The 13,570-nt window shown below is 39.9% G+C and overlaps 1 protein-coding gene across 22 annotated transcripts in view; it reads left to right on the top strand.

Moving 5' to 3' along the window:
- The window catches only part of LOC137652986 (F-actin-uncapping protein LRRC16A-like), a 702,357-nt gene that overhangs the window by 296,749 nt on the left and 392,038 nt on the right, over nucleotides 1-13,570 (top strand). For all 22 annotated transcript variants that reach the window (XM_068386421.1, XM_068386468.1, XM_068386477.1 and 19 more), the window contains one exon: nucleotides 6,736-6,851. In XM_068386421.1, the coding sequence (XP_068242522.1) occupies nucleotides 6,736-6,851 (116 nt within the window). The remainder of the gene's footprint in view (nucleotides 1-6,735; nucleotides 6,852-13,570) is intronic.

Here is a 13,570-nt window from a genome sequence, read left to right as displayed (position 1 = left end):
TCGAACGACTAAGGTCAAACGCTCGGCCAATGTTCGTTGGCGTTTCACCGTTTTTAGACCGCTTAATAATATCTAATTTCACTTCCATGGTGATGGCCTTTCTTTTCTTAGACAAACTACCATCAGAAGAATCTGCCTTACGCTTAGGAGCCATAACGAAGGGCAAAAAGTTCCAAAAAATGAGAGTGAGAACAGCCAAACACAACCGAAATGGTGTAGAACTGGAACTGAGGGACACAGTCTTCCTCGCCCGCAACCACCATAAAGCGTATTCATCCGCTGCGTGCTAGAAACTAGTTCGCAATTGTTTACGTCGCTTACGATGCTAACACTGTAAGACGGAACGACACTTAATATTATTTTTTATATTCTTATGGGGGCGCGTTCGTAACCACGAAACAGCATAAGTCGGGACCGTCGTAACCCGAGGACCGACTGTAATATAATAATAATGATAATAATAATAATTAATAATGATAATAATAATCAATAATTAATAATAATAATAATAATAATAATAATATTATAAACTCCTCCATTAGCTAGCCTTCAATGGTTGTATGAAGGGCAGGAGCATTGCCCATAAGCAACAAGGCTTGGAGTGTGAGGTTCTTCTGGATCTCAGGACCTAAAACTTCATTGTTACATTTTATGAACAAACCTTGTCGTTTGACCTCCACATAATGTTCAGTTGCTACTGCATCATGTATTTCTTGAAGGCTCATGAATTGTGTGTGTGTGAGACACCTAGAGACTTATTATTTTGCAATCCCAGCTGGTTGGCACAAAACAGCAGCGTTAGATGGTCTTTCACGGTCTTGTAACTTGGAATTGCCCTTTCGTCTGCAGTAATGAAGGTCTTTCAGGGCCTCATCTTCTAGAACAGACCAATCTCATTGCAACTGAACACTTGCTGTGGCATTGAGGACTCGGAAACCATGAACTATTTACTTGAATTCAACCACAAATTTCTTTCTTGCCTTCACATTGGAGCACACAGCTTAACCTTGTCATTCAACATTGTAGATGCCATTGCTCTTGAAATTTTTAAATCACCCAAAACTCCCTTTAAATATTTCTTCATCTGCTGCTGTGCCTGGCTCATTTTTAACAAGGTCAGCTTACAAAAACTTTACTTATTCACAAATAATATTCTCTTATCATATTGCCTGCTAATTCCTTCTCAATGATCCAGATGAGAAGCAATTTTTCTACATTATCAAGAGCACATAGCCGTTTCATTAATGTCAGTACTCCTTTTGCAGCATCAATTGTTTGGATTTCTTCTTTCTTCTTGGGAGTTGTTTAAATTGTTTTATGTTGTTTGATTTTACATTTTTGTTGGCTCTACCACATGCGTTATTTGATCATGCATCGATAATTTCTTTTTCCCCCTCGAAGGTAATCATCATCTTACCATCTTTCTTAATCACCTAGGGAGCAATCTGTTGTCTAGATGCTGTACTATACTGTTACTACTGTTAACTTCACAGTGAATAATACCAATCACAATTCTATAAAGAACATGCAATCTCAAATTTAGAAAGAACAATTCCAAAGATGCTCACAAATTAAATTTGGGTGATACTGTTATAAGTAGTGCAGAGAGAGAGAGAGAGAAAAAGCATGAAGGGGATAGAAAATGGTGTAAAAATCCAGTGAACACTGCCTGACTAGCATATGGGCACCGCATGACTGCTTTCTGCACATCGCATGCTAGTGTCTGAAGTACCTGTCCACAATAAAAACTCTTATGGAGAAAAATTTTTGCATGCATACCAATATACTACTTGTAAACTAATTTTAAGTTTTATGCTCGTATTTTGAGTAATTCATAAACCGATACTATTGTACTTTAAGAAATATATATCTACGTATATACCCATAAATGTATGTCATAGATGCTTCCATTTATGCCCTGAGATTCTTGATATGGTCAGCAAGAGGCTTTTCCATTGCCTAGTTTCCCTCCTTGTGGTGCCTTTTTTTCTTTGGCTGTATTTTGGAACATTTTGTAAAAGTGTGGGGTTATCTCTTCTTCTAGTTCTATAATCTCTCTTGGATGAATATCATATGGACATGGTGCCTTAGACTTACTAAGTGATTTTATTTTCTTTTTTGTAAAGGTGATTCTATTTAATGGTAGGTGCCCTTCATAATTGATAGCTGGTTTGAGGAGGGTCGTTGATTCTTCCCTAGTGAATACATTTGTGAAATATGCATTCATCAGTTCGGCTTTTACAAAATCATTTGTTAAAAGATTACCCTCCGATTATCTTAATAGGCTAATGTTATTTTTATTGGCTTTCCTCTGTTTACATATATAAAAACCTCTTTTGGGACTACTTTACTAGCTGAAGACACTTTTTTATGTTTATTGATCTTGGACTTTCTAACTAGTTTATCTACCTTTCAGCTTAATTGCTTGTGCTCAGAAATTTCATGAATTGAAGGCTGTGGATCCATTGATTTATGTTTGCTGTCTCTGCTACTTAGTGCATTGGCTATTTCTTTGGTGAACCACTTAGATTGTGGAGGTCCATTTGGTAAAACTTTTCTATGCAGCATACATTTATCTCCCTTTTTATATATATTTATAGAAAGGAGTCCCATTGTTTATCTATGTTTTCCATTTCGTCGTATTCTAAATTCTTGGTATATTCCTTCTGGTTTATCAGTAGTCTGGCTTTTTTATAATTTTCTTATCTTTTAGATGAGGAATATTTATCTGAAACCTAACTATTCTGTGGTCACGTTTGCAATTATTTTTGCCTGCTGAAACACTGGATACTAAATTTTCTTCTATTGTTGGCACAATATCTAGTATTGTATATTGTTTCCCCTGGGTGGTTTATCGACCCACTGATTGAGGAATTCATTGTTGACAAATTCTAGTAGCCTATGTCCCTCTGTTTTTTATGTAGAATTCATAGTGTCCCAGTTTACTGCTGCATTGAAGTCTCCCATTAAGACAGCTAGCTTCTTGTTAACTTCTTGTCCAAGTTGTCTATATAGCTCTTTGTCCTTGTGTTTGATGTGGTGGTCTGTATATTGATAGTATGGACATGTTTTTTCCCTATGGTGTTATTTGAACCTGTCACTTTACATTCAGTTTATAATCTAATTTTTATGGGGGATGGGTTAAGGGATTTTTAACATAGAGCATTACCCCTCCACCTTTTTTGGAAAGGCAATCCTTCTGGAAAAACTTGAAACCTGGGATTTCGTGTTCTCCGATAAAATCCTTTGTTTTTTCTTGAATCCAGGTCTCGGTAATGCCTATGACATTTAGTTCCTCACCAGCTATCATTGCCCTGAAGTTTTCCATTTTGTTCCTAACTGACTAAGCATTGAATTGTGCCACTCTGGGGAAATATTCTATCTTTTCTCTCTTCTTCTGTGGCTTTGCTAGTTTCCTTGATTTACTAGTGTTTTAGTTTTACTTTTATCTCCATTATCCAAGTTTTCTGCCAAATATCCTGTAATTGTTCTTGGAGAATTTTCTAAGGGTCTAGTTTGTTCTTGGTCTACTGTGTTCAGGTAATTGTACAGGCTGAGATTAAGTTGGTTTCTGTATTCTCTCTTGCCTTCTTCACTAAAGTGTGTTCCGTCTCTTTTGTATAATTTTCTCTTGCCATAGAAAGTGTCCCAAAGATTTATAAATTTAACTTTTTTCTTGCATATGGCCTTAAGCCTTTCGTTTATCCCTATGGCCTTACTAAGTGTGAAGTGGCTGACATTTAGTCTTGGGAGAATACTTATAACTATAGTAATATCTGTATTTTTTTTCTAGCTGTTTCAAAATTTTTTTCCTAGCTGTTTAGCCAAAGGTTTTGTTTGGCCAGCAGTTATTCTTTCTTAGGAATAAGTCATTTCCAGTTGCCTGTACAAAAATAGTGGTCTTGTTCTCTGTTAAGAGTTTTACTGACCACTTCCTCTGTCTTCTGTGTATTGGCACCTGGATAGGACCTGACCTTTCTCCTCTTTTTGAGGCTGAAGCACTCCCATGGTTCTTTACTATAGAGTCTCCGACTAACACTGTCTCATCTTCGTCTTTCTCTGCTAGGGGGAGAATCTGTTTTTGGTGTTGGTTACATTTCCTAGCTTTTGTTTAGGCTTCTTGACCTTAGCTGCCCTTCAACTAGAGGGTTTCATGAACTCTCTGTTTTTGTTTGTGATTTCCTCTCTAGGTTCTGTCCTTGATATTACCTTATTTTGTATTTCTTGGATACTAATCCCATTTTCTATATCATTATCCATGAGTAATTTATTCCTTATTTCTAACTGTTGGAACTTTGTCATGATCTCTTTCAATTGTGTTCTTAGTTATTGGTTTTCATTTTTCAATTTCTCTATTTTCTGTTCTTGCTGACAGAACGGGCATACACTGTTATGGTGCAGGTTAGCAGCGTACCCTTTTTTGAAGCCTACACACCATTTGTTTATTTGGCATTTTACACATTTGTGCTTTAACTTCAGTTTCTCATTCCTTTTCAATTTCTCTGTCATATTGTCTAAAGCCTGTCTGCATGGAAATCTCAGCTAATAACTATAATAATTATAAGCTTTGTGACCATTAGTGTAAAAAGGGGCGATTGGCTGATAGTTACCCACCTGCTGCTGCATCCTCTTAATTCTGGGTGACTTAACATCTTTTCTGTTCCTAACCTCCCAATAGTGCTCCCAGATCAGCAGTCAAGTCTCCTCAAAGTTGGGCTGTCCCTAACATGCCGCAGCGCCAAACTGAGCAGCACAGGGCAGAAGCCTGTTTTCTCGGCAGGATTGACAGCAGAAGGCTAGCAATTACAGGGATTTCCTGACATGCAGGAACAGCCAGACTGTTAGGCACTACTGAGTGTTACTAAGAAGCAGCAACTGTGCTCCTTATTTGGCCAGGACATCAACAAGACACAAAAGCCATGTCAACCTCATGAGCATTTGAGCCTATTTTGCTAGGGGTCGTTCACAGGGAGTGGTCAGCAATTTCACGTTAAGAATGTGCTTTGCGTGTCACTAGTAGCACTATTACATTCTTGCGTACCCTGTCACCTTGGGATTCCTCCGTCCCAGTCTCTCAAAACGTGATGAGCGAGTTCCCAGCATTGTTTATAGAGGTTCCAAGGCCTTGGCTCTGGTGCATGAGGTAGCTGTCAGCTCCTTAATGCCTATATGCATATACAGTAATGCCTCGCAACATGAAATTAATTCGTTGTGGAGTGGCTGTCGTAACGTTATTTTTTTCGTTTTGAGAGTCACATTTTACATATAAATCGACTAATTCGTTCCAGACCCTACAAAACACCTCAATAAATCTTATGATAAAGCTACAGTATAACCACAATTAAATACTGTACAGCCAAATACACTTGAACTATTCAATATACCTAAACTAACTGTTAATACCTGTAAATTTAGTAATAATAAATAGAAAATAATACAATACATACTGTACAATACTGTACATATACAAAATATACAGTACCATATGTACTGTACTATTATAGTTACCCCAACTATAGGCTACAGCTACATTTCCAATTGTGTAAATCCAATTTCTTCAACATTTTTTAATGGGTGACTATTTTAATCTCAGCTTGGCTGACAAATCTCTTTTCTTAACATGAAACATTTTTTGCAATGTGAGTCTAAAATGTTCGCATGTCGTTTTGCAGCATGAAAATTTTGTAAGCTGATTCTTTTGTGAAGAGAGGTATGACTGTAATCTAGTTATTAATGTCCGTCATATCTAAGTACAGTGTATCTCTTTTTTTTTTTGAAGCCAAAAAAAAAGAGAGGGATTTAAAAAAAAAAAGAGAGGGAGGGAGGGAGGGGTCTGTTGTATATTTTAAATTGAGCATGAAAATGAAGATAAAATACCCAATTTCACCATCGCAAAGTTCATTTTAAATGTTTCCAAAAAATAGCCAATATTGGATTGATTAATGGGTTTCATAACCTGGTGTTAGAAATGTAGTGTAGGTTGGTGTATTTTTAATCATTTTTGTAATCAATATTATGAATAATTCTGTTGTTGTTTTCATGATGATGAGGATTATTATTATGTTTTTGTGGTTGTTAACATTATATGGCCAAACAAGACCATTTGTCTCTTAATTAATGTAATGATGTACTGTATGAAGATTCTAAAGTTGCAAGGTTTGGCTTTGGTGTCCATCTGGCCCGCGTGTATTGCACTTGAGCGACCCAATATTTTCTTAACAATTCCTCCTTGGGGAAGAAATACAGAGCTATTTTTGCTTCCTGTAATCAAGCACTCCTCTGCAACACCTGGGAGGCATCACAATGCATAAATCTCAAACAGTCGATACAAAATCACTTCTCTAAAAATTAAAATCTTCTGTTCCGGCAAAACTATATTGTTTATACTGTACATGTATCCGCTTCTTACCAAAGTCTCTCTATGGCGTCATAGGTACTTTTGCCGAAAAGGAACGGCACATTTCTGGTGCAAAAAAAAAATGTGGAAAGTTCTGTAATAAAGCTCCAATACAAAATAACACAGCAGTTGATCAAAACCAAACCCAATCACTTTTTTTATGTTGTGGTAGCTCTTTGTAATAGAAAGACGTATTCACCATGTCAGCCGACCTTTAAGCGTTTTGTATACAGTCTAAAATTTGGGACTTTTTATTTTTTTGCCCTGCTTAAAAGTTTCCAATGATTTTTATGAAATCCATATTCAACTTTGTTTATGCAGTGTTCTCTTTTTTTCAGGAGGAAGATTGTGTGCTAGAATCTCTCTCCATAAATGACTCCAGGCTCAAAACTGATCTTCACAATCTCTTGAATGCACTTGGAAGCAATCATTGCCTCAGAAATTTAGATATTAGGTAAGACCTCCTAATAGCACTTTTAATACTTTTCAAAAGAAAATTAAGAAAGCACTGTATGGATATGTTTCTCCAGTATGACTTTAAGAAATGAAAAAGTCTTAATGTATTTTCATGTTTATATCTTTGTAATTAAGATTTTTTTAGAATTTTCGTATTCTATTTTGTATTTGCAAAACCTGGATATTATTTTTAAAAAGGTCTCATAGTTTTTTGAAGTCCAGAACTGTTCAGTACAGACACAACTGATTTTTGTTGCTCCTTTCCATTATAAACTTCCCTCTTGGTCTGGCATCTAAAGCAATATCCATTTTTTTTCCTACTTATATTTATGTTAACTTGTTAGAAGTGATTAATGTAGGCTATACTTTGTACTTGCTGTGTTCTCATAGTTGTTCCTACACCTATAAAAATCTTTTGTCCTTTTAAATAGACAATGTTGAGGTCCTCAATTAGATCTAACACAAGGTTGACTAATTGCTAAGTCACACTTGTTGTATTAATCCACTTTGAAAGTCTCGTAGTTTAGTGTCCAAATTCCTGACCAAAGGCCAGAACCTGTTGGCTCATGACTCAGGTTTTAGATCTTCACCATCCCCTCACATCATGAAGCGCTGGGTGGTAATCAAAATTAAATGCTTTTGTCTCCAGTAAGAGAACTTTAGTGCTTTTGGATAAGTACTTGACATTGGGTTTGAATGTCGGCAACTCTACCTTAACACTGGCCTTGGGAGAAAATTGAGAGCTTACGCTTTGACCGTTGATGTGGTCAAGGTACTAGCTTGAACTAGAACTCACAAAGTCAGGGGTATTGGTTCTATTTGAGACTCCAAATAATTTCGGTGTCAGACCGATAATGAAGGAATTTACAAATGTCAAACAACCTTTGCATTCTTCTATTCATTGAAGTTTATTCACAATTCCTTCAAATCTAGTGTTCCTGGCCCATGGGGGCCTATCAAGTAGACATTCAGCCACTCCAGCTCTCATACATGACAAGAAAGCATTTTGTTTATGATAATGTGTTTGATGTAAGTCTGAAGGAAAGATAGAATGACTTGCTCTTCTGTTTCTTCCTCATTTTCCCTTACTTGGGGAAGAAGCATTGGATCTTTATACACTGTATTTGACAATGATGCAGAGTAGCTACATTTCTGAACACTATTCTTATTAGACTGGATTTGTAAGTAGTATTTATTGCCAATTCGACCTTAACCTTTAAGAGACTAAAAGGATTTATCAATAGCATACCTCATACAGTACATTGAAAAAAATATAATTAATTAATTGCAAAGATAGACATAGCTAATGAAATTAGAAATATAATTTTTTATGAAATAAAGAGGTTTATAAATAATCATGCCACTTGTATATGGAATTTGACTCCATAGTGTGTAGGCACAGTCAGTAGTTGAACCCAGATTTGGGTAATCATTGTATAAGATTTCTGAATACCCGCTACAGTATATGCAAATTTCTTATTTCCTAAATTTTATTTATTATATCTAAACCTCAAAGTTCTAATTATTATACAAATTAATATGTAATATCTATAAAATAGAATAAATTAATTTACATAAAATATTAAGATTATTTAAATTAGTAAATGAAAACAAAAGGCACACTTTCACTGGTTGGTAATAATTTGAGTCTCTTTCTCTCTCTCTCTCTCTCTCTCTCTCTCTCTCTCTCTCTCTCTCTCTCTCTCTCTCTCTCTCTCTCTCTCTCTCTCTCTCTCTCTCTCATTGTGAATTTTGAGAAAGTATTTGATTGTATTTCACATAGTATTTTAAAAAGGATTTTGAGGCAATATAGAAGACCAGAAAAGATTGTAAACATCATACTGTATATGTGTAGGGGAACTTGTACGATAATGGTTGATGGTAGTTTACCGATGCATTTGAGGGGAATACAGGAGTACTGTCCCCTCTACTGTTTATTATGGTTATTGATATGTTATGAGCTAGGTAACACAAGGAATGAATGACGACATTCAATGGAAAGGGGACCAGAATTGTGATTGTGTTCTTGAATACATAGATGATATAGTTCTAATTGCCTTCACAATGGCCGAAATGCAGGAAATAATTGATAGATTAGTACTGGAGGGGAGAAGGTTTGGATTAGTTATGAGTCTAAGAAAGACTGAGGTTATGCAGATTTAGAGTGGTGACGAAGTGAACTGCCTTATCGGAGGAGTAATGTTACCCAACTCAAACTTTTTCAAATGTTTAGGAACCATCATTACCAGCAATTGATCACTAGTTACATAATTCAAGGAGAGAGTAGGGAGGGCAGAACAAGTAATGGGCATGCAAATAGAGTTTGAAGGTCAAATCGAATATCAGTTCACAGCAAAATTAAAATATACATTTCACTTGTAAGATTGGTATTAACTTATGGGCACTAGTCGTGGTACAGCATTTTAAAGTAAAGCATTGAGAAGGATTTGAGAATCAACGGCAGCATCACACAACAAATGCAGCAATTCGTGAGATGGCAGGGGTGTCCAATATGAACGATACAGTTAGATTATCAAGATGGAGATAGATGGGGCATATTTTTAGAAGGGAGGATGAATTAGTCCTGGGTGTACTTGAATACAAGCCGCTCGGTAGGAGAGGACATAGAAGACTAAGAGAAATGTGGCTGAGGACAATAGAAAAAGAATTGGGTTGAGCTCAAGGGACATGGCTCAGGAAAGAGAGAAATGGCGTAAATTCATTGAGGTCGTGTGTATCTCGTGGGTGGCAGGGGATTAAGATAAGATATAAAATTCAGTACTATACTGTACAAAGTTGACTTTTTTGTTCTCAAGAACGTATTTCGTAATCTCTATAAACACAATACACATCACCCTTTGTTCAAATGAGCAAACATGCCTCGAATAAAGTAATGAAATTCAATATTGGCTAAAGGCCAGTGTCTCTCTTGACATCGTTTAAACTCAACGTACACCCCTTTCAGATTGGGATAATTTTTATTGTTTTAAGTTGTCTTATCCTGGATTTTTTTTTGCAAATACTACACACAGATATTACTATGATTTATATGGTTATTAGGAGGAGCGCAATTACCTGACTGTTCCTAACAGAGAAAGTATGTTTCATGTTCCATTGCTAATGAAACCTTTTTGTTTAGTGGGAAATCCAGAGAAGGCTAGACTAGAGGTTTATACTGGAGATGATGATGAATATGACACTCCAGCACTGTTCTGTAATATACACTTAACCAGCCAAGTTTTAACAGTGATGGGCTTCAAAGTTTTTAACCTATTTAATCTCGGAATTTCAGTGAGTCTAAGCATATAGTGTGTAATTCTGATCTTAACTGCCTAGTTGTTAACCATAACCTGACTTCCTAAGTCGGATGTAGTGGTAATTGTATCCCGTTTAGTAAGGGCTCTGAATATTCATTGCACCTTACAAAGTCAAGATCCTCTTACAGAGCTTTAAATTATTTCATTACTTTAGTTCTTTCTACTACTAAACCCTTGCATTCCATATACTGTACCTAGTCGCTACTTTAGACGACTAGATTACGAGACAGAAGATTGAGTTAGTAGTCTGGATCCTTGTATCCCTGCACTACTAAAGTAAGGGCTCTTACCCCTTGAGCACCATTGGATGTAATTTACATATAGTAATTACCTGGTTTTATTTTGCATTCAGTTATTACTTATTTATATGAAAATTTTATATAACATAAGATTATATATCAATGGAGAGGAAATCTATTCAAATATACAATAAAGTAATACATTTTTAGAAGTAAAATGCCCTCAAAAACAGGCCTGGGACTTGAGTGCCATATCATTTGGTGAGGGGTTGGCACTCAAAAGGTTAACAACCTCATTTTTCATGTAGTGTATATGGACAACATTTCATATATGATTCTCATAGCCTTTTAATGATTTTTTTTTCAGCTTAAGCTGATCAATTGCATGATATTTTGGATGGCAGTATGTTTCGTTCACTTGCAAGCTTGGCCAATGACTCATCATTTTAGCCTTAGCTGTGTAAATGTAAACACTTCATTTTTATTACCGAAATCAGTCTTATTAAGAAGAAAACTTTGAAAAAAAATAGTATTTAGGTTTAAGAGTTTAATGCTTTTCAGGAGCAAGCTCATAACCAAAAATTCTTCTTTGTTCCGTAACTGAAATACAAACCACGCTATTTAATATGGGTAATTACTTTCGGCGTAGCTGAAATGATGAGCCATTAGAATTTTAACGAGGGTTTACTACCCCACCGCTAGTTAGCGGGGTGTAGGGAGGGTAGCCTGCTACCACCCCCACTCACTCACACACCTGTGCTTGAGCTCACTTTGCTCTCGGCTCGGTTGGTAGTCGGACGTGTCCGCTGTCACCTTCGCATTCTTTGACAGCCATTGTTAATGCTTTTTTCTTTTCCTTTGACAGGTGTGCGTGAAGTTTGGCCTCTGCTATGCGAAAGTGTCCTGGATTACCCAACCACCCTTGTGGCACGTATATGTCGGCGGTCGAGATGGACCCTCACACCCTATGTCCTTATTGTAGGGGCCAGCAGTGTGATAGAAATAAAGTGTGTGGTGAGTGTAGGGAGTGGTCTACCTCCCAGTGGGAGAGGTTTTCTGGGCGCCGGAAGAAGAAGTCCAGACGGGATATTTCTCCTTCGAAGGTTTCTTTGAAGGAGAAAATCCCAAGGGCTCTTCTTCCGTGGCCCAAACCTCCTCCGAAGCTCCCACTCGATCGGTTTCTTCCAAGAGGCCGTCGAGTGGTAGCGTAGGCCGTAGTTCTGTTGAACGATCTCGGGGTTTGGGAGAGAGAGTTCCTCCTCCTCCCCCGGGGGAGGATTTAAATATGCCTGTGTCTAATAATGATTTGTTGCAGCTTTGGGCTTCCTTGGAGCTTGAGGGTTCACCCTCCAAGGAAGCCTTGTTTGACATGATCAGGTTGGGGGCAGTTGTCAAACAATCGCCGACTTTAGCAGAGGTTGATCATCTGTCTATCGTCGACGTTGTCGTGGCAGAGGCTTCCGATGAGTTGTATCAAACCTCTGCTCGTGATGTTCCTGATGTAGCTGAAGGCTTAGTTCCCCCCTCTGAACATCTTTTGAGGGAGGAACTAGGTCCAACAGTCTCTCCTGCCAGTGATTCTTTCCCCTCGGGGGAGTTCACTCACAGAGACTCCTCTTTGGAGGACTGCTGATGGTCAGCCCGCTGACCCCACGGCCCCCAGAGGGCATATAAGGCGTAAAGCCCACCTTCCTCTTCGCCGTAGAGGCCTTCCTTCACCTCACAAGGGTGTTAGGAGGCGCCTCTTCCGTTCATCGTCACCGCAGTCCGCCGCAGAGGAACCTCGCCGTCGTTCTCCGACTCTACCAGCTACATCCCTGGACTTCTCTGCAGATCGTTCGCGATCTCCTTCGGTGGAAGGTCATCCTTACAAAGGGAACGCCGACCTTCCATCCACCAGACCTGCTGACCTGCCGTCGCCGTTCCTGGCTGCTGATGCGCTGTGGGCGCCAACACATCCCGTTGTAAAACGGGCAACGGTCCCTTCGGGTCATCAAGGGCTTACGCACAAGTTAGTGCATAAGTCCCTTACGCGCCAGGTATCCCCTGCGCGCCAACGATCACCTGAGTGCTAGTGCTCAACTGCGCGCCAACGATCACCTGAGTGCTAGTGCTCACCTGCGCGCAAGCGCTCGTCTACAGAAGTTGCTCCTGTTAAAGCACGCCAGCGCGCTACTACTCGCCCTCATCCTGTTGCGCGCCAGCGCTCGCCTACGCGCCAGTGCTCTCCTGTGTGCCAACGCTCGCTTGCGCGCCAACGATCTCCTGCGCGCCCACGATCTTTTGATCTGGGCGCATTGGGGAAGTTAACCTCTACTCCTGCTCGTCAGCGCTCACCAACGCGCCATTGATCGCCAACGTACCATCTGTCCCTGCGTGCGCGCCATCCTTCACCAGCGCGCCCTTGCGCACATTCTCTGACGCGCGCCCACCACGCCCATCACCACAGCCAGATGTGCGCTCTCATGCGCGCGCGCCCAACGTTATCGCCCGCACGGGGTCTTCGGCCGGACCCTGCGCGCGAGCGCTTATTCATCCTTCATTGTGCCCTCTGCCTTCTCCAGCCCGCGCCCCTGCACGCCCTCACCATCGCCCACGTGGCCTCGCCATCGCCCGCGCGAGCGCGAACAATCTCCAGCGCGCGACCCAGGGCAATTCCCATCGCGCGAGCATCAGCACGCTCCCCAGCGCGATCCCTCGCGTGAGGTTGCAGGACAACGTTTAGCCAGGTCATCATCGTCGCTTCCCCCCCCCACCCCCCGCAAGCGCAGAACAGCGCGCTCGCCGGTGGGAGGGAGGATTCCGGATAGGTCCAGGGACTTTTCTCCTTCATCTTTTCAGTCGAACCCCCATTTGGTAACTCCTCCTAGGGATCGAACGATCCCCTTCCCTCCAGAGGGAGTTTCTGACAGCACAGCTGTCAGTCTGCAGCCTTGGTTTGGGTCCCTGGTCTGAGCGGTCATCCAGGCTTTTAAGCCTGTTCTCTCTGAGCTGGGCCACAAATCATTGGCAGCTTCTACTCCCCTGAAGAGGAAGAGAGGAGTGTCTAACGTGGTAACTTCTCCAAGGGCGAAGCTGACTCTAAGGAAGTCCTTGAGGAAGGCCTCCTCACTCCCCCAGTCTTTCACTCCCTCCCCTTCGGACGAAGATTTCCCGTCCTC

This window comes from Palaemon carinicauda, chromosome 1 (genome assembly GCF_036898095.1).
Source record: "Palaemon carinicauda isolate YSFRI2023 chromosome 1, ASM3689809v2, whole genome shotgun sequence".
NCBI lineage: Eukaryota > Metazoa > Arthropoda > Malacostraca > Decapoda > Palaemonidae > Palaemon > Palaemon carinicauda.
Note: the sequence above shows the minus strand (reverse complement) of the source record. Positions and strands in the feature narration are given on the sequence as shown.